The 22,560-nt window shown below is 29.6% G+C and overlaps 2 protein-coding genes across 6 annotated transcripts; both read right to left on the reverse strand.

Annotated features, from left to right (window-relative positions):
* Positions 1–2,121: 2,121 nt before the first annotated feature.
* On the reverse strand, positions 2,122–12,888 carry LOC110631330 (LEAF RUST 10 DISEASE-RESISTANCE LOCUS RECEPTOR-LIKE PROTEIN KINASE-like 1.3). 5 transcript variants are annotated; one of them, XM_021779123.2, is made up of 5 exons: positions 12,107–12,333; positions 10,860–11,754; positions 3,874–3,906; positions 3,470–3,790; positions 2,122–3,353 (listed from the first exon to the last, which is right to left on the reverse strand). In XM_021779123.2, the coding sequence occupies exons 2-5, from the start codon at positions 11,608–11,610 to the stop codon at positions 2,413–2,415; spliced, it is 2,046 nt and encodes a 681-aa protein (XP_021634815.1). In that variant the 5' UTR covers positions 11,611–11,754; positions 12,107–12,333; the 3' UTR covers positions 2,122–2,412. The 5 variants fall into 5 exon arrangements, with proteins under 5 accessions (XP_021634815.1, XP_021634827.1, XP_043813311.1 ...); XM_021779135.2 differs by lacking the exon at positions 10,860–11,754 and having other exon boundaries at positions 12,107–12,888; XM_043957376.1 differs by lacking the exon at positions 12,107–12,333 and having other exon boundaries at positions 10,860–12,090.
* Positions 12,889–19,793: 6,905 nt separating this feature from the next.
* On the reverse strand, positions 19,794–20,399 carry LOC110620818 (non-specific lipid-transfer protein 2). The gene has a single exon (XM_021764711.2). The coding sequence runs from the start codon at positions 20,315–20,317 to the stop codon at positions 20,024–20,026; it is 294 nt and encodes a 97-aa protein (XP_021620403.1). The 5' UTR covers positions 20,318–20,399; the 3' UTR covers positions 19,794–20,023.
* Positions 20,400–22,560: the final 2,161 nt, after the last annotated feature.

Below are 22,560 nucleotides of genomic sequence, written 5' to 3' on the forward strand. Positions count from 1 at the left end.
TATCATAGGATCTAAATCCCTTGAGATCCAAAGACCAACACGTCCAGAGACTTGATTCCAACATTTCAACAACTGCTTTGGACATGCAACCATAAGGAATCTTATATTAATATATTACTTATTTTAAAGAGATTGAAATTTTCAAATAAATTATATGTTTTAAATAACATATAAATCTTAATTTATTTCCATTAAAATAATTAAGATGAATTTTGTGAGAAATAATAGTTTTAAAAGAATTCAATTAGCTCAACTTATGAAATCACATTTTAGATTTATTGATTAATTCGATTTAAAATTAAATTAAATTAAAAAAATTAAAAATTAATTTTTTAAAAGATTAAATCAAATTAAAATATAAGATTAATTAAATCAAATCGAATTCAAATAAATCGATTTGATTCGATTATAATTGATCAATTGACCGGTAAAATTATAATAAAAAAAATCAGAACACAGATTAAATATCTCTCATATGCTAACCTAAATTCATTTAAAATTTTCAAAATTTTCATAAATATTTCAATTAATATTTAACATATTTTCAAAATTATATACAAATTACACCATAAACTGAAAAATTAAACAACTAAATCTGATCCACATTGAATACATAAACAAATAAATGTATGGCTGAGATCTTAATATAAACGAATGGTTCAGATTAAAAATTAATGCTATATTGGATTATTAAAAAAAAAGGAAGAAGCAAAAGACCACAAGATTTGAACCTTGGTCTATGGATTTTTCAGGATGCTCATTTACCATCTAGCTACATAATTAAAAGCATGTTGAATTTTATATATCGTTTTGGTTGGATTTCATTGATATATATATATTTTAAAATCGATTTGAATCGATTAAATTAAATTTTTTAAAAAAATATAATCAAATTAAATTATTTAATAAATTGAATTAAATTTTTTATTCAATTCGATTCAATTGATTTATTTAGTTTAAACCAAATACTCATAAACTTTAATTTCACATATGTTTTATATATCTTTTACCTTTATATTTAAATTTTGTACCCTTACACTCATTTTTTTTTTTTTCACCTAATATTGACTCAGCATCGGAAAGATCGTCTAAATCAATTTTTTTTTTTAATTTTGTAAATTTATAACCTGTGGAGAAGACAAAGATCATATTAATAAGGTAATAAATAAACTAAAAATTTATCAACAACAGTAGATCTAAGAATAAATTTCCAAAATCTTTTCTACAAAGGCATAATTTGAGAGCTGCTTTGAGAAAGCATAGAAAAACAAAATTACAAAACTAAAAGAAAAAAAACAGAGAAAATATGGTGAATGCATATATATATATATAAAGGAAGGAATAGGAAAAGGTATAGAGGTGGGAAGCAGGAGGAGGGGCACTCACCAATAAAAGGCAATTCCTCTCTAAGGTTATTATGAGTTTAGAGTTCTTTAAGAGAGATTTTAAAGGGAGCATTGTTTTAGATTTCTTAGAACTAAAATATATATATTAAATAATTTTAATGCACTATTAAATAAAATATTAAAAGAACTCTTTTTCTTTTTTAAGACTAACTCCAACATTAATTGTCAAACATATCCAAATTAACCTAATTTACTATAATGAGAATTGAGAACATATGAAATATGGTAAAATTAATTAATCAAGATTATGTACAGATACAGGAACTCCAGAGCTCAAAAAGTCCAAAAAAAAAAACGAAAAAGAGAAGTTAAATCGCTCAATTGCTGCATCCCAGACTCGTAAGGAGGATGGATTCCATTATTCAAGATTGTTAGTGTAACTTAATGAAGACAAATTATATCATGCACCCGTGTACGATGTACTCAGTATATCATGCGTATATGCATATTCACTCTCAAAATTCAAAATTTCTCTAAACTATAAATGGTAGATCCTCTTCTTGTGAGTGAAAGAGCAAATGCACCAGATCCTATGAAATTTTCTTCTCCAAATATGAGCAAATGCTCTGGAGATCACAAAACTGGAATCCCATTTGCCAAAATTACTGATGCCATCCTAGCTCGCAAGATCTGTGTCACAATGTGCTCATCACCTTCCCCTGCGACGAAATATACAGAAAGGAACAAAAATTTGGAATCTCTTCCACCAGGTTCAAGTACAAATGACTTCTCCGAGTCAAACTCTGACAATAAATTATCTTCAAAGCAACCATTAAAGATCTATAATACATTCCACTGAAGAAGAACAGAGCCGCTATGGATGATTCACTATGTACATTGGCCTGAACCTAGTCTATCAACGACTACAAGGAAAGAAAAAGAAAAGGCAAATGGAAAAACATGGCACTTCAACCCACTCAATGGCATTTGATAGTGAGTGTACAATACTTCAACTTCCTTTTTTCAGGTTTTAAGGAAAACAAAAAATGATGAAAAATCTCAACTACTAGAAGGAAGTATTAGTAGTATTAGTGGTGGTAGAGCTGCTAACCCATTTGTCAGTCGTCCCGATTGAGTCTGGTGAAAACGGAGGGTCATGATTCAAAAGCCCAACATCATCCTCCTTGATATCTACGATTTCTGCTTTTTCTGATCCGCAATTTTCTTTCTCAATTCTTTTCAATGCCTCTAAGACTTCTCTCATAGTAGGCCTCATATCCTTCTCCTGTTGCAGACAACGGAAAGCCAATTCTGCAACTGATGTTGCCATCTTCCTCACTGCAGAATCCTTTTCGAACCGAAGACATGGATCTACTAACTCGGTTACTGCATGATTTTGGATTTTGTTGACTGCCATGTTGGCCAAATTGATGTCAAGCTTACTCCTGTTAGTGTCCACTGCCTGTAAAGATGATATCAGCTCAATCAAGACCACACCAAAGCTGTAAACATCGCTCTTGTCTGTGAGTTGGTAGCACTGATAATACTCTGGATCAACATAGCCAGGTGTGCCTTGTGGAGCAGTTGAGACATGGGTTACATCATTGGGAAACAGCCGTGACAATCCGAAATCAGCCACTTTCACTCTGAAATTGTTGTCTAGCAGAATGTTATTGGTTTTGACATCACGGTGTATGACATCTGAAGCATGGAGATAAGCTAAGGCATCAGCTGTCTCTATGGCAATGCTCAACCGAACTGGCCAAGAGAGCAAACCAGACTTGGACCGGTTTCCATGAAGATGATCAGCAACAGTTCCATTAGGAACGTATTCATAGACAAGGATTAGTTCTCGGCTACGTTTTGAGGTGCATCCATACAGTGCCACAAGGTTCTTGTGCCTTAGACGAGTTAGGATCTCAATTTCATTCATGAACTGCTCAGCTCGCCTCATATTGTTCTCGAATAGACGCTTGACAGCAACCCCACGCCCATCGTTGAGAACACCTAATCAATCAAAACATTTGAGAGAAAAATCGAGCATATTAAGACTACAAAGCATTTGATGCTACATTGTATAGCTGACAACACAACACAACACAGAATCAGTTTCACATTCTAACCATAATAAACAGTGCCAAAGCCTCCACCACCGAGTTCCTTGGAAGGATTGAAATTGTCTGTGGCTTCAACGAGTTCTTCATAGCTGAATACCTGAGTTCCAAAGTAGGCACTTCCCTTTTCAAGGTCAGACTTTGAAGAGGGATGAGAAGGAGTGGCCTGCGAGAAATTAATAATAGGAGCAGCTTGGCCTTTGCTTGAAGGAGGTGTGGGCAGGTCTTTAGTCTGTGTTTGGGCAGCAATTCTTTTCCTGCGTTGTATGATAAGCACGAACCAACACCCTAAACCAATACCAATAGCTGCTGCACCTGCTATACCGATTCCTGGAAATGGGGAAAAAATTGCTCAGATTTTCTTTCTGCAATTCTTGCCTTCATAAAAATGCATTAACGAAACATAATTATACCTACTCCAAGTCCAACTTTGTTAGATTTCCCCCCTGCAACAATCATGAGATAAAAAAAGCATCAGTTAAGACAAGAATGAGAAAACTGAAACAACTTCAAGGGAATTATTTGGTCACCAAGAATGACCAATTTCCTTCTAAAACAGCTTTTCAGTGTTGTTTTTTCTTAGAAAAAAAAAAGAGATTTTTGAATTCAATCAGATCGCAAGCATGCCTTTGGTCCAACAGTCTGCTGCTGCAAAAATATGCAGAGTCCATACTAAACATGAAACAAAAGAGAACTCCTTAACTTTCTACTAAAGTGATTGTTGTGCCATATTGGTTTGGAACATAAATTTAATACTAAATGTGAATACTTGAACAATCATCCCCTTTGAGGTATCTTTTGGGATAGGGTTAAGTCCGATGATCCTGTCCCAGCTGCAATATTGGGCCATCCTCAATATTTATGCTTGCAAATTTACGCTCCAAACATCATATCTGGGTTTGAAGGTATGTTATCCATATTAAACATACTTGCCTTTACCTACACTCCCCACAGAATAAAATAGCAGAGGCAATGTGAAATTTAAGCAAATCTTCAGAATTTACGAACGAATATGATGAAATTACAAAAAATTATTTTCAGTTCTAAAAACTGGGTATTGCATAAATGATTCTTTTTCTTTCTGTTCCACGATATCTGTTGTAATGGCACCTCTATAACGAATTTCAAGTTGTGTACAGATTTCAGTCTCTTATAACAGGGGAAAATGGTACAGAATAATTGAATTCTCCTTCTTTTTCCCTGGTTGCTAAATCAAGCAATTTGCTTGTCCAGCCTAAGTAAATATTTGAGATAATTATTTTTGAAGCTTCAATGGGATGCATAATGAAAACAAAACATCTCATGAATAAGATTTTCTGTCCTAAAAGGACTAGAACTAGCAAGGCAGAATGAACATTTCACCTAAGAAGATGAAGCCTAGATAATAATTGTTAAGAAGGGTTATAGGTGAGGATTAAGATGGAAGCAGACAAGAAGTTCAAAAATTATCGAGCCAACTAGAAAATCAAAGAGAGAACACCTTGGTCAGCGAAAAGCAAATCATTGTTTACCTGGGCAAGGCCGATCACCGCAAATACAAAGGAAACTTTCGGTGCTTGCATCAAACCCGCAAGACCCACCCTTGCGGTAACACTTGGCACAATCACCAGAATAAGGATTACTATAGCTCACATTAAACCCCTCCCTTAGAACCTCCCCAAGTAAGGACCTATTACCCTCAAGAACATGGACTAATCTATCAAGAATTGGCACAGTCGTAGTAACACTGCATTGAAATATATTCAAAACGGGATCACTGGGAACCGGACCAAACAAGTAGTATGCGCCTTTCTTTCCGTCTATTTCACAAGTGAATGAGTTAGCAGGCTTAAATGGCATGATAGAATCGTTGCAACCATAAAACAGAGTGAGGACTTCATTGTTGGAGCCCTGAGTGAAAAGGGTGTGATTGAAAGTGGTGTTAGCTGATTGCTGAGTGCACGTAGAATTGTAGAGGTCTATCCGCGACAGAATCATAGTCTGGCTGATTTGGTCGAGTTGGATAACTCTGTAAGTCAGCGAGTTAATTGTTAGAAGAGTGGTGGAATCATCAGCACAAGTGAGTTGGAAGCCAGGCAAGCCGCAGGAGGCCGGACGTGGGCCGCCGGAGAAAGGGTAGTACACGTCTGTGATATGCCCACAAGAGAAGGTAAGGTTGCAGCTGGGGAGAGTATAATTGGAGGGAAACGATGTCGTCAAGTAGAAGCAGAAAGTGAAAATAGTGAGGGTGAAGATTAAGGGGGTGAGGGAGTGCATTGCCGGAGGAGTAGAACTAGAAGGAAACAGAGTTGGGTGTGAAATGGCATTGAATAATAGGGTGATGGAGAGATGGAGGAGGGTAGTTAGAGAACTTGGACTGGTAAAGGCTGCCTTTGGTTGACCTGGAACCCAGGTCTCTGTCTGAAGGTTGTCTTACATGGAGGCTCTAGGTAAGAAATTGAAGAATCAATGTTAAAAGCATGCAAATGGCGGCTCTGGGCCTACATGTTTCTACTTTTGTCCATTAATCGACTAAACGTTGTCCGCTTACGGGGTTTGGATAATTAACTAATGTATGATGAGGTTGGTTGGTCTTGGAAGCAAGAAAAAAAAAATCATTATGAAATCTATGAGTTTTTATAAAATTAATTAATTTATTTATTTTAAAAATTATTTAATTAAAATTAAATTTTTAGTTATTTGATTAAAAAATTATAATTATTTTAAAATTTTTAAATTATTCAATTTTATAATTTTAATTATTTATATTATTTAATTTTGTAATTTTAAATATTTATATTATTAACGAAGGTTAAAACAAATTGATTAATGATTTATTTTATTAAAAAAATTAAAAATTTAATTTTATAGAATATAAAAATTATTTTAATCGAGTGATTTTATTAAAAAAATTAAAAATTTAATTTTATAGAATATAAAAATTATTTTAATCGAGTGATTTTAAAATAAAAATCAAAGGTTAATTTTTCTAAAACTTTAGATATCTAATTTAATTTTTTTTTTTTTTTTAAAAAAGGAGCAGTAGTTGGAATACGCAAGTGCTTAGCGCAACGGTTGTTAAAATTTCTAGTGTGTTTGGATACCCAAATTGAACAATTTTCTACACCCTTTATACAACCTTCTGAATAAATTATTTATAGCAAGCACTGAACTTATTAAAATATTAACCCAATGAATAATCGGCAGGCAGCCGATGTAAAATTTTTTTGCTATTGTATTCTATAAGCAATAATGGGAATCTCATAGTAATCTATATCTGGAAAAAAAATGTGTTTAGCTGAACTAATGTCTGGGTTTTAATGGGCTAGAGATCATGTCATGTTCAGCCCAACCACAGGAAGAGTATAGAATTGGCTGAAGTTTTTAATGATTGTGAAATTTTATTCGTTTTGAAGTAAAATAGATTTGGTCAAAACACAATACATTGCAAATGATGTATGGTAGTACTGAATAAGCAGTAAGTTTTGACGATGCTATTTATATTAATTTAGAAAATACTTAAAAATCAAAATCTTCTTGTAAACAGTCAAGTTAATAATATAATTAAATTACCTAAGAAGAAAAGTTACAAGGTAATACCTAATCAGATATAATCTAGAGAAGTCATATTACTACCCAAGCAAAAAAAATTATTATTAGTGTTGTGAAGGCATAAGCACTCTGTACAAGCAGCAGTTACTTATGAAGGGGACTCTAACAAGTTGAAGGCTTCTAATAAAAAAACAAATGTTTCTTTTAGGGCAGCAACAAATGTGTTAATCCAAAAGAAAATTGTTAATTTTTACAACAAAATAGCCTAATTAAATCAAATCTGTACCACATCCAAAATTATTTTTATTAATTATTTTCTTGAACATCTTGCTTGAGTCCCTTGAATAACCATCCAAAATTCTTTGATAAATCCATATTATCAAAGTACTATATTAATTTTCTATGATGAAAACAATATAAACTAAGAATTTATCATATTGAGCCAAAAGAGAAAACGAAAAATTGCTCCAACAAAGATTTAACTTCAAAACTATCTATTCAAGTTTAAACTCAAATTGGCAGTAATTAAAAAAAAAAAAAAACCTTCTGCTTGAATATTAATTCCGGATTCACATGCATTATGTGACAATTAATTTAAGCTTTTCATCTAAAAAATACTATAAGAGAAAATTTTCCTCTAGTTTGACTAGCTAAACAAATTTCTGAGCAAATAAAGTCTATATTGGTAAAATTTGTTATCGCTAGTAAAAAAGAATTGTTATCATGTTCTAAATTCATTTCACTGTTTCCAGATTTTAGCGATTACAATTTACAGTTACCCAACAATAATATCATCTGGATGATATCATGATAATATATATATTTACTGTAGAACTACTTTCATAAGGGATTTAATTTATTTAATTATTTTAATTTACAAGAAAATTAACAAGTTTCAAATCAATAGTTTTGACATTCTAGGTGGAAAAAATAAAATTCCTAAATAAAACGTGAGATTTAGACACCATTGCATCCTATCACATTTGAGATTTTCTGATCTAAAATGAATAAATGTGATATATTTAGCCAATAAAAATAGAAATTACTAATTACTTACAGAAATAACAATCACCAATAGTAACGGCACATTGATCTTCAGTAGTAATCAGAGAAGGCAGTTGGAATTTTTTTTTCGGTGATTACAGTAACCAATAAAATAAATTGAATACGTAATCATCTATGATTTTAGGTTTAAGATTTTAATTTGAGGGGTTTTTTATTTTAGATAATTCTAATCTTAGCATTGTATCGATTATCGAGTGATATCCGAGAAAAAAAAAACAAAGAAAATTAAGACGACGCACCTGATGATTCGGGTTGATTTGCTGTAGATCCTCTACAACTGAATTGCTCAGGCTGATCAGCGCAATAACAAACGAATGAACTAGTAGTCGTATTATAACCGCACATTCCTTTGGACAAATTACACGTCTCGCAAACGGCATTATTCACATCCCACTGCAACCCAAAGCCCTGTTCCAGCGCTGTAACCAAATTGTCCTCTGTTGGACTTCTCTCCACAGGCGCAATGGCTGATTGAGTTGCAGGAACAATAACCCTATTTTCACACAAATTCAAGAGGCCGATTATTGTAGAATTGAAGTTTCCAAGGTCAACTTCCCTTGTTACATAGAAACCTCTCTGTTCAGTGTTGTTTAACGTACAGGTAAACTGATTGGAAAACCCTATAACTCCCGGAAACGGAATTGAAAGCATGGGGCAGCCATAGCATAGAGTTATATTCTGAACATCGGAAGCGTAATTGAAAAAGGAATCCAAGGTGGTGTTGATAAGGAGGTCTGGACAGATGTCTCCTATGTAATCTTCTCTAGCGATCTTCAAAATATGTGCGTCGCTATCGATTTCAAGCACTTGGTAAGTTAAATTCTGGATGGTGATTAGTGCCGCTTCATCGGTGCAATTCAGCCAGAACTTTGGGTGGCCGCAATAGTCAGGTCGGTCAGATCTCCAGAAAGGATAGCCAATATTTGTAATGTTTCCGCAATCAAATTTCGCGCTGCAGTTCTGATATCGCTCATCGGTGGCAGACACAAAAGGAGAGCAGACGAAGGTTATGGTTAGGATGAAAATCAAAGACATGGTTGGGAAGAGATGAAGTTCCAGTTTCACAGGAACATAGAGAGATGGAGATCACATACAACTTGAAAGAAGTTTACATATAACCGAAGAAGAAGGAAGAGGAAATCAAACTTGACGTTAATGAACCGAACTGGGCTGAAATTGACCAAGTGAAGGAGAAGGGGAAGAAATTTTGCAACGGAAGCTTCTACCGGAACGGTTTAAAAATTGGTTGTCAAATCCAAATTTAGTGTTTAAATTGGAAATGATGTTTGCAGTGGTCACTAAGCAGCTTAATTATTTTCCAAGCTTCTGTTGCAGGAACCATTAAAACTCGGTACGCGGAAGCCATGGCGCATTGAGCCGCTTGAATAGTCAAAAGATAACACCCACTTCGCCAAATATTATATTAAAAATTTAACAACTTCAAGATATGTATTATAATGATTTTATAATTCTGAAACCAATTAAGTCAAGAAACTGAGACTCACGTTTTAGATATTTTAATCTAATTTTTCAAATATGATTAGGACTTCCAAGGTGATCAACTAAAGATTTACACATCAATATATTTATAATGTCCTCCCTTAAGAGTGTTTGGTAATATGAAAAGGAAGAATAGGAGCATCACTAACTATGATCATTATGTGATGAAAGGAATTGTCCAATGCTAATGTCAAAGAGATGGATGGTGTTTTTTCATATGGGTTTTATGGAGCTTGTTAGAAAATTTATCCATTTAACTTCTAGATTCATTAGAAAAATTTACACTTTTTACGATAAAATTCAATTCCCTTTAATTAAAAAAAAATTCAATTTCAATGAATTATAAGAATTAACTTAAATTCTATTCATTGATAAGTGTAATAAATATATTTATTTTTTTGATATATTTGGCTTTTATTATAGTTCAAATTCAAGATCTTTCATATTTAAAAACAACTTTAATACCAATAAGTTAAAATAAATTAATTTCATATTTTTCTCAAGTTTACACATAAATAAATATGTTCAAATAGAAGTGTTCAACAAAAGTTTTCATTAAATAAATATATTTAAAGTTTTCATTAAAGTCTTCAAAATGATTTATCTTTTTTAATTAAAAGTATTCAATTCTAATAATTTTTAAACTTTTAATTGAATATTTTGGACTTTTTAAATAAACCCTTAAATGTTGATTTTATTATTATTATTATTATTATTATTTGTGATTGTGGAAATGTTGAATGATCTGTTTTGCTGAAAATTTTGAAACGATGAGCATAAATTTCGTTTTCTCCCTATTGATTGTATTGTTGTATTTATGATGTTGACTGAGAGAGAACAGGACAGGCAATAGTCAAAATTTGTATTAATTAAATTTAAATTGATTAAATTAGTTCAATTTAATTTTGGTAAGATTTTTGTTTATTCTTTATATTTTTAAGAAAAAAATGATATATTTTTTCCCACTAGAAATAATGAAAGCCTCATGGAGTCAAAAGAAGAACAGCCACTTCATAATTTAACAGAATAAAACGACATTAGCTCTGGATTTATTCCTAATTCCTTGCCAAATTTCTGGAGGTATTTGACGAATTGTTGCGAGCTAAGCATGATAATAATTTTAATATTTAAGAGACCAGTAAAATAAAGTTTCGTGTGTGTTGAAACTGAAAACAAATCATAGGCCATAGCATTGCGAAAGCTTGAGTTCGAAGGGAAAAATAAGACTTTTTTCTAGGATGAATGTGAGCAAAACCATATTAATCACTTCTCATATAGGCAAATAAGAAACGGAGTCACGCACCTGGCCTGGAAGAACAAGAAATTGCAGTGGGCTGATCTTGGCAAAAGCAAGCGAACTCATTTGTAGTCCTATTAAATCCACAACTCCCACCAGAATCAATGCAGTTCTCGCATTGATCATTGCTTATTCGCCACTGCAATCCAAATCCATTCCTTAATGCTTCATAAGTTGTTATTTCATTGTTGTCCAAGGCCTCAGCACTTGTTTCCAGAATCGGCACAGTGACACTACTATTGCACGGATTAAACGGCAAATTTCTGGTCACGCAGAAAACTTTGACGTTTGTCCCGTTTATGAAGCAATCAGGTTCGCGAAGAATTTCTGGGAAAGGAACTTTGGGCACGGAAGAACAACCATAGAGTAGTGTCAAGTTCCGAAGTTCTGAGGCGTATCTGAAGATAGTGGAATCTAGGGAGGTGTTATAGAAGTGATGAGGACAAATATTGGAGTTAAAGTCCTCCCTGGCTACCATAAGGGCTTGATTTTCAGGGCTAATATCAAGAATTCTCAAGGTAATAGAAGCCGCTGTGATCAATGGCACATTGTCTTGGCACTTGAGCTCAAACCCTGGTTGACCACAGTAATCTGCTCGGTTTATACCCCAGAAAGGATAACCAATATTTTGAATGTTTCCACATTCAAATGCCTGACTACAGTTTGCATATCTATAATCATCGGCGCAGGAAGATGTCCGAATGTTGCTTGAGGTGAGAAAAATGAGCAGAAGGAAAATAAAGGTGGTGGTTTCCATGTCCTTGAAGCTAGTTGGAGAAGAAGGGGAGAAAACAGGATACGTGAAGGAAAGGGATGATGGGAAATTCCAAAATGATTATAATGAAATTTGAGTCCTGATGATTATTTCAAAAAGGGGGGTTTGAATCCTGTTTTGGAATTCCTGTTTGTCATTAATTAAGAGTTACTGGAAAGAGTCAAAACTATGGGCAACTCAGTAAAGACAACCAAGAAAAATCCTCAGTTTGAGCACATTGCAGGCAAGGAAATACTAGCGTCAGGATCTTTGGGGGTAACAAATGTTATATTGGACAAAGTAAAGACCATATCCGACTAATGAGTTCCAAGTGCAAAAGTTCAAAAAAAAAAAATGGCCTTAATATTAATAAAGAATCTTTCTTGGATGTTAAACGTTGAACTCATTATTTGACCTTAGCTCGTAATGGCTCCAAAAAATATATAAAGAAAACTGGAAGAAAACAAAGTGCGAACATCAAGCAGCTATGTATGCATACCTGGATTAGCAGGAGCAGTGTCTGGTAAAGAAGTGCATGTTTTTGCTGCTAAAGTTTGACCCGGACAATAGCAAGTTGTATCTTTAGAAACGAGATCATAACCACAAACTCCTCTGGATTGGACGCAATTGCTACATCCTGTGTTATCCAGTTTCCATTTCACCTTAAATCCTTGTTTTAAGCTTTCTTCCAAACCTGACAAATTGAGCATTACCGTTGCCCAGTCGAATTCAGAAACCGGCACAAAGACGCTGTGGTAACATAATCCAGGGCCAACAGCATCTGCTAACACATAACCATTTTCAGACCCACTTATGGGGCAATTGAATAGTGATGGAAATCCTAAAATAGCAGGTATCGGGCAACCATAAATAATTGTAAGATTCATGTAACCGGGAGCATAATCAAAAAGCTGAGGATCAAGCGTCGTGTTTATTAACAGTGGATGACAGACTCCATTTCTGTAATCCTCTCTTGCAATCCTGAGGCTTTGACTTTGCTCTTCGATTTCCAAAACACGGTACTTCACGTCGTTGATCTTAATAGTGGGGGTAGCAATATTTCCACAGACGAAATGAGTAGTATTGCAGGAAGTGTACCAGTCAGGGTTGCTTAAACACCATGGAATTCTAATAGCAAACAAGAAAACGAAAATTGGAAGCCACAGAAAATGAGGGAAAGGGAAAATCGAAGAACTCATTTCGGGTCTGGAAGGAAGGTAGAAATGAGTGAGCAAAAAAATGGTGCTGATTAATTAGAGATGTCTGAATCCAATCTTTGACTTTGAGTGTTTGAATCAGTTAAGCCAATAAATTTCTGAATTGGGATGGTCTTGATAAAAAATAAAATAAAATAAAATGAAATTAGTATAATTAAAATAATAAATTATATTTTTTAATATATCATCAACTGATTCTTTACTAAATTATTATTGGAAATAATAATTTTTATCTTCTAATGGATATTAAATAATAGAGTATTTGCAAGCTAATCAATAATATTTTTAACAGAAACCCGTGAATAAATTATCATCTAAAAAATAAAAATGATATTTAAAGTGGGATAATTTATAACATAATTTTTGAAATTTAATAAATTTATGGTACCGTCTCTACTATTTTAATAATAAATAATTTAATTTTAAAATTTTATTCTATTAACAAAATAATTATTCTGTTGAGATTTATTGCTCAAGTATAACAATTTAACCTTTTAAATTTTATTTTTTAACTATTTAATTTTATTAATTTTAATAATTTATAACAATTTAACTTTTATAATTTTAATATTTATAAACTCCTTCAATTTGAATTGACTACTCCATATAATAGTTTACTAAATTTAACAAAAAAATTATTTTATTAATAAAATAAAAATTCAAGTATTAAATGACTAAATTGTGGATTGAGACTATACCATAAATCAACTTTAAACGACGTAGATATTTTATCATAGAATAGAGCGAGTATTTTGTATTATTTATGGTCATTAAACTTTGAATTTCATTTTCATCACTTAATTTTAATTTTTTAATAAAATGACACAAATTTAATTTTTATTATAACTTATTATAATAAATTTTCAAGTTACTAAATAAAAAAATAAATTATTTTAACTCCTCTCTCCATTATCTTGCTATTTTTTTTCTCTTATTCTCTCATTTTTGTATTCAAAATAATTATTTTACCAAATTAGTAGTAGTTTATATATATATTTCTTAACTTATAATAAAGTGAAAACTTTCTATTTCCATCCAATCAATTGTCCAAATGATAATTTTCAAAAAAAAAAATTTCATAGATTTCAATTATTAGCATTAAAATCTTTCCTTAATTTCTATCAAAACACCCCTTCATTTTAATTAAATTTAATAATCATTATTTATAATTTTAAAATAATTTATTATTTTAACATTCACAGGCTTAGTTTAGTCTAATGGTAAATACGTCTGATGGTAAGTGCATCTCAATAAATTTGAGAGATTTCACATTCTACTCTCTCAATTTTCAATTTTCAATTTTCATTTCAAAAAAAAAATATTATTTTAAAACTAATTACCATTCACATGTATTTATAACAAAGTTAAAAAAATTCATAATATACAGGCTATAATTAATTCTTTAACTAATTATAGTTTCTTTTTCTATTATCTTTTATTTTATAATTTTTATTCGCTTTACTGTTTCACACATACTAAAAAATATAATTTTTATTAATTTTTTAATTATAATCCTCTTAAAAATATTAAATTTTATTAATTTTTTTTATGTTTAAATTATAATAAAAGAATGAAAACTAAGTTATAAACAAATTATTTTGCGCACACAAACATAAATAAAGTTTTTAAATTACTCAAATGCTAAAATTCAATGGTAAATATATTATATAATTTGATAGTAAAATATAATAATAATCTATTAAAATAAAATAATTTTATTAATAAATACTTATCAACTAATTTTAACATAAATAGTATTTAAAAAAATGAGAGATAGAAGTTAGTAACTTCAAAAAATTTCCTATAACAAGTTATAATGATTTTTTTTTGAAAAAAAATAAAGTTAGGTGTTGTAAATAAAATAAAATTCAATAGTCATGGATAAAAATTATCACAATCAAACTTTTTGGGCTTGAATTTTAAAAATAAAAATAAAAATAAAAATAAAAATAATTAGCTTATCTCCGATGAGAGAAATTTTAATGCATCTCAACTTCCATCTGTTTACTCAATTCCAACCGCCTAAAACCAATAATGACAAAATCCTTCATAAATACCCAACAACCATGAATGCTACCTACCTCTTCTATCAATTTTATGAAATTCAGGCTTATGAGAATTAAATAATTTTCAATTTCATCCATGCATTTATACCTTCTTTCATTAATGTTGAAATTGGGATATAAGTCGTGGGCCTAATTCAATAATAACTACCACTAAAATTAAATTAGATAGATATTAAATTCAACTCCTCTAATCGTCTGTGCTTATTTTTCACAAAGAAAAAAATTATTACAAACACTCATGTTTATAAAAAAAAAAAATTATGCAAGTGGCATATCAAATGAAATTAACACATTTTATTATAAATAATAATAATAATTTGTATATGTTTTTAAAAATTTACTATTTAATTATTTAATCTTTGAATATTGTCATTATTAATAAATCAGTTTCTATATTTTTAAAAAACTATTAAAACATTTTTTTTCAACTCTATTAAAATATTTTTATATTTTTTCAGATTTATTAAAACATCCATATATAATCACTATTCCTCATTTTTCACTTCCTCTCATCGTTCTCCTTTTTAAAGAAAAAAATTTTAAACAAAAAAAAAAAGAATAATTTAATTTTTTACTATATATTTTTAATAATAAAAATAAATAAAAAAATTATTTTATTAATAAAAAAATAAAAAATATTTTAATAAACTTTTAAAAATATAAAAATTAATTTATTATTAATAATGATAATATTTAAAAATTAAATTATAAATGTTCGTATCATTTTAATAATTTAACATAAAATATTATTGTGCTCATAAAATAATTTTTTTATTTTAAAAAATATATAATTAGAATTTATTTTTCATTAAAGTTGCAATATATATATATATATATTATTATGGTCTTATGTTTACAAATTATCATAATTTTATATTTTTTAATTAGACCAAAGGTAAAGCCATGAGATTCAATATGATGACAAAAAATCATATAAGACTAGCGGAGTCATGCCCAAATGATTACTGACAAAGGCCTTTAGCTGAGCCCAACGCAATCTCTTATTAATCCGAGTCCTCAACTACAATAAATTTAAATGGAAAACCGTTTCACATCAATCACGGCTTTATTTTTTTAAATGCAAAATTATGACCTTTTTTCCAAAATTATGAAATTTCTTTCCAATATTATTTATAAATTACAAGTTAAAAGATTTAATGAATTAGCAAGATTTTCAAAATTAAGATAAGTAACTTAAAAATATATATCAATCAATTTCTTTAAAGTATATTAATTTTTTTCTTAAAATATTTTTATTAATCAATTTTTTATAATTATTGCAAATATTAAAAAACACAAAAATTATATTTTTATAACATTTTTTTTAGAAATAAGTAGACCCATATATTTATTATTTGTACATTTTGTGCACTTGTGAAACTATTTAAACTTAAAATTGAATATAAATAAACAAATATAACTACCAAATAAAATATATAATTAAAAGTATATTTATATAATAAAAATCAAAATAAATAACATTTCAAAATGTATATAATAAAATAGTCTACAAGTAATAATAAAAATCTTCCATTTTCTTATTTTATCCATCTTCATCTGAAATATATTAGAACGTACCAAAGTACCTGTTGCAGGAATACCTGCTTAATGCGTATAAAAGGGAAATTCCAGAATAATAAGAGTGGAATTAGTGGTCTGGCAAGTTTCTCTTTTCTTGCCCATGCATGTTGCTTCACATCATATATATTGTTTCTCCTTTTATTAATTAGTTAAAAAACAGAGAGATTGTAAATGGCTGAGATTGATGGTGTCGTGTGCAATTTTAGACAGTTTATAATATTATATAGATATAAACGAATTTCTAAATAATTATATGATCTGATTAACTTAACCATATAAATGATTAAGTTAGATGTCCAAAAACAATAATGATGAAATTAAAGAAAGAAGGAAAAGAAAGTATATATTTAAACAAAATATTATTGAAGCTGATTATTTAATTTAATTTTCCCTTCCACAATTTATTCCATATATAGAACTGGATCGCTAAATCCTGAGTTCTTGGTTTTTCATGTGCATAATATGATATATGAGTCTGTTACTGATTGACAAGTTAGAAGGGGAGCTTCTTTTTTATTACTTCTCTAGCAACTAGGGAAGGCAACCCCACATGCACTAGAAACTCTTTTGGCGCCGGGTAAGTTTATATACTGCTTCAGATTTGGGTTGTTCATGTACTCACAAAGGCATGGCTTCTGCTCCCTCAACTTGCTGCAGCATGTGCTTGACGGCGGCGTCGAAGACGTAACCGCAGGCAGACATGAGCTCAGTTCCGAAGGGTTGCATGTCACTGCATTTGACAAGCGCACCTCAGTCATAAGCATCAATGCTGCCATCATCACCACCACGCATACGACTGAACCGGAAACCTTCTTCATCTTCAAGAACTGTGAATTCAATTTGCTCAGTGAGTAAGTGCAAGTGTGCGAGAAGAAAATGGTGCGTTAGACCAGGAGAGAATCAACAGAATTTAAAGACGGCGAGGAAGAAAATGATGCGTCATCGAGGCTGACGTGGCAACTAGGCAATTCAATTTGATTCCATAAAATTAAAGGCAGTGGGGTCCACCAACTTTGAATTAGACTGACGTGTCGGACTGAAAATTGATCTCAATCTGGGCTGTGGTAATTGCTGATTGGCTCTCAACATTTTATATTGGAAGCGCCAGTGGGTCCCGAGAACCCACGGTTTCACTATAACTGGATTCAGACTGCACGTCCCCGTCCATCCATTCTCACAAACGACAACTGCGGTTTAATTTTTTATCAAATTAATTTTTATATTAATAAACTTAAATTATCACTGTAGAATATAAAATTTAAATTATTTTATTAATAAAATAAAACTTGAATGACTAAATTTTAAATCTAGAAATTAAACTATGAATTTCATTAAACTTTAAATATTAATTACTTTTTTTTTGAAATGGATATTAATTACTATTTATTAGCAATATTTAAATTATGTCAAAATAAATAAAAATTATTTTACTAATAGCATATGAAACTAAAAAAATATGTAAATTAAGAAATGTGAGCAGTTAGCAATTAAATGAAAGGGTGGATGGAGATAAATAAAATTAAATGGGAGCAGTGGAACTTAGTGAAACGTTTTCCGCTTTTCCAGATTGTTAGTTAATCTGTTAGGCTGTTTGAGAATTAATTATGGCAGTTACTCTTTCATTGCTTACACTCTGTATACAAACCGCAAGCCGAGTTTTTCGATTTTTCGATTTGTGATTTTTTTTTTCATCTTCGTTTCCAATTTTAGCTTTTTTTTAATCTTATAATTAATCATTTAATTACTATTTTTTGTAAAATATTAAATTATTATTGAAATTAATAAATTTAATTTTTTAATACATATTAAAAGGATAATTAGTAAATTACTATCTAAGAAAAAGAATATTATATATATATAATTTTTTTTGCCAAAGGTAGGAATACGAATATATGATTAATAAAAGAGAGCCAAGTGCATTATGAATATAGTTCATGCCCGAAGGCATCAATAATAGTAAAGCACAACAAGCCTATGGGCCTAAAAAACAAAGACTAACTATAAAACAAGTAAATCCCATTAGCTCCAAAGTAGCTTATGATTTAAAGAAGGATCCAACTCAGCAAACAGCCCAGCCCACTTCGGTTACAATCTTTGAAGCCCTAGAACCTGAATATGAAGGGTGGGTATGATGGGAGTGCTACCTCCGATTAGGACTGCTCTTCTCCAGTGAAGGAAGAAAAAAAACAAGGATTCTTGCATGTCAAAATCAACCATTAAGTGCGCAACTCTAAAGAATAATAAGGCCTTCAGCTTCCGCTAATGTGCATAGCGGAACTTTACCTTTTGCCTAGTCAAGTCCTTAACTACAATGACATTTAAATGATAATATGAGAAACACCTGACTCTACAAGTGAATTACTTAATTATTTAAGTATTGTCTTTGTTTGGAATGCTAAATTATTACTTAATTATTATTATTATTACAATAGCGTCATGCGTCCGCGTCCACGAATTCTCTAAACCTTTGCATGTGGACACTATACGTTGCCTGTAAAATCCATCCATTTCAAGTATATTCTGCTAACGCTTAAACACCCGCTTGCATGAGGGCATTATCTCTCACTTCCCTTTCAAGCATTAAATTTTTAACTTCAACTTTAATCACATGTTGCTGTTATCAAGCTAAGTGTATAGAATTCGCTTTTTTCAATTAATAATTTTACTTTTATTTGAAATTATTTTTATTTTTTAAATTATCAACTATTTCTCTAACAGATTGTCCTTTTTAATACAATATATATATATATATATAATTTGATCGATCTAATTGATTGCTACTTCATTTTTAACTGAAATTAGCAATTTTTTTCCAGTTTAGCAACACAAAAATTTATCACTAAATTATAAAAATATAAGGTTTTTTTTTTTATGTCACAGGTTAAAAAAGGGAGCATAACTGTAGTAGACTATACAATATTGAAAATATATATAGTTTTTCTTTTAATTTTTATGAACATAAAATAAAGTGAATAACTCAAGTTCAGAATATAGAATGTTTTTAAATTTGAAAAATAGTTTTTTTCTTTCTTAATGAAATTATCCAACATAACTCTAAATTTATGAAGCCAATAAATTTCAGATAATTAATGATTTATAAAAAAAAACGTAAACTTCGTTGATCGAGATATATCCACCGCATAATACGAAAATAATAAAGTTGTGACAGAACATGTCTAGCATGAAGCAACGCTAAGGAGTAACGAAATTATTTTTAAAATAAAATATAATTATAATTAATTTATATATTATTATAGTATAAAAATAAATAATAATTTTAAAAAATAGATAAAAATTGTAAAATAGAAGGAGAGGGAATATCTGTAAAAACAATAAAGATAACACATATATTTAATTAAAGACGATATTATTTAAATTAGGGAGCTGATTACTCATAAGCTGTGTAATCAAGGCTTCCATATTTTATTCCATAAAACTACATGCATGAGCTAAACTCCCCATTTCATAATATAACATAACATATGAGTCTGCTACTGATAAACAAGTGTAGCTAATATTTCTAGAAGGGGAGCTTCATTTTTATTTACTTCTCTAGCAAGCAGGGATGGCAACCCCACACGTGCTAACCACCTTTCTGGCACTGGGTGAGTTTAAATACTGCTTCATGCTTGGATTCTTCAGGTACTCGCAAAAGCACGGCTTCTGCTGCTTCAAGTTGGTGCAGCAAGTGCTTGATGGCGGTGTCGACGACGAGATCGCCGGCAGGCATGAGCTCAGTGCCGCAGGATTGCATGTCGCTGCATTTGACAAGCGCACCTCTGTCATAAGCATCATTGCCGCCACCATCACCACCACACATAGGAATGAACCAGAAACCTTCTTCATCTTCCAGAACAATTAAGTCAATTTCAGTTAGCCAATAAGTGCAAGTGTGTGAGAAGAAAATGGTGCCTCAGGCCGAGAGCGACTCAGCAGAATTTAAAGACCGTGAGGAAGGAAGGGGTGCGTCGCGAAAGCTTAAGTGTTAATTGGGCAATTCAATTGATCTGACAAAATTAAAGGCAGTGGGTCCTTCGACGTTGAATTGAGCTGCGAAAATGTTACGGGTCTGACTGAAATTTGATCTAAATCTGACCAGCGGTGATCAGCTATCTATATCATGTGATATAACAACCGACAGTTTCACAGTGACTGGATTCAGACTGCAGGTCCATTATCTGTTCACACTTCACACGAAACACAACTGCAATTGATTTGATTTTTTTTTAATCAAATCAACTATTAATTTTTTCGAAAATATATATTATTATTATTAATTTGTTGAATTATCATTTGTCTTAGAACTGAATTAACTTATTCTAATTTCAAAGTAAAACAAAACTTTTTTTTCAATTCAATTTAGTTTATAAATATTTTCATATTTAATTTTTTTTAATTTAGTTTAGTTAATTCTTTAAAAAATAGAAAACAATTTAATTTTATGGGCATGATTAGCTGTTTAAATTTAAAATTAATAAATATTTACAATATGAAAACTTTTTTTTTATATTTTACACAGAAAAACTAATCAATAAATTATCCTAAAAAAGAATTTTACTTATAATTTGAAATTGATAAAAAAAATTATCTCTATAAAACAGAAGTAATATTTAATAATAAAAATTAAATAAGATACCATAACTAATAAATGCATTGGATAGGTTCTATCTATCTAAATACTTAATCATTTATTGCTCATTTTTCTTAATTTAAAATATGTGAAAGCTGAATTTTAATGATTTTTTCTTTAAAAAAAAAAAAACAAATTTCAAAGTGTCGGTGGCACCGCTTTCTTCATTTTACGTTTAAAAACTCATATCAACAAAAACTTGATTCATTATATAAGTTTTGCATGTAACTTTCTTTTCCTTTTTCTTAATTAAGATATTAAATAATACATAAAAGTAAAGATTTTTTTCATGATTTAATTTTTTATTAGAAAGGAATATAACGTTTTTTTATTATCCATTAAGTTTGCATAAAAAATTTTATTTACTGTAAAAAATTTTAAAATAAAAGCTTTTAAGTTAAAAAATAATAAATTCATTCATTCTAAAAAATTAAAATATTAAATAAATAAAATTAAATTTTTATAAAAAAATTTACTTCTAAACAAAAAATAAACGAAAGTGATGATCAAACACTAAATAATTTATTAATTAAAAAGATATAATAAATATTAATTAATTAAATACAAAAAAAATACTCCATATAAATATTTTTTAAAAAAAATTATAATATAAATATATAAAATTTTATAACATCTGACAGTGTATTTATAATATAAATCTACCTAGAGATAATGCAGGTAAGCATTTTCAATTCCATAATAATTGAGAGTCTCAACACCCCCAAACCAAAAAAAACGTTTGTCCTAATTATATTCCACCAACCAACTACCAGCATTTAATAGTGACATAATTAATTAAGCTGCCATAAAGCTAGGAGTATTTTTTTTTAATCATATATTTTTTTTAAATTGAATATCAAAAATTAAAAGAATATAATTTTATTGAATAAAAAAATATATATATAATTTTAATTTTTTAAATTTATTCAGATATATTTATTTATCGTCAAATTATACCATTATTTTAATCATATTTATATAGTCAAATATACTTGACCAAAAAATAAATAGAATCATGGAACTTATAAAAATGGGATAGTTTGATGATTTTATAGACATTTATTAATATGTAATATTTATTGTTAGGAAAAATATTTATTATTTTTTATATATTAAAAAAATAATTTATTTATTAAATTTTCAATTACATTATCTTAAATATATTAAATTATTTACTTTATTATATATATATTAAAAAATAATTTATTTATTATTTTTAATTATATTATTTTATATATATTAAATTTTATTAAATATTGTGAGATATTTTAAATTTTTTGTTATAACAATATTAATATAATAAAAAAATAAAAACTATCCAAAACTAAGTTGGATCACTGAAGAGCATTTAACCTGTCGAATATTCATTTTAAAAAATTTTTTAAAAATAAACATAAATTTATATATTATTAAACTATAAATAAAAATTATAAAATAAAATAATATTTAAATTTTAAAA

This window comes from Manihot esculenta, chromosome 1 (genome assembly GCF_001659605.2).
Source record: "Manihot esculenta cultivar AM560-2 chromosome 1, M.esculenta_v8, whole genome shotgun sequence".
Lineage (NCBI taxonomy): Eukaryota > Viridiplantae > Streptophyta > Magnoliopsida > Malpighiales > Euphorbiaceae > Manihot > Manihot esculenta.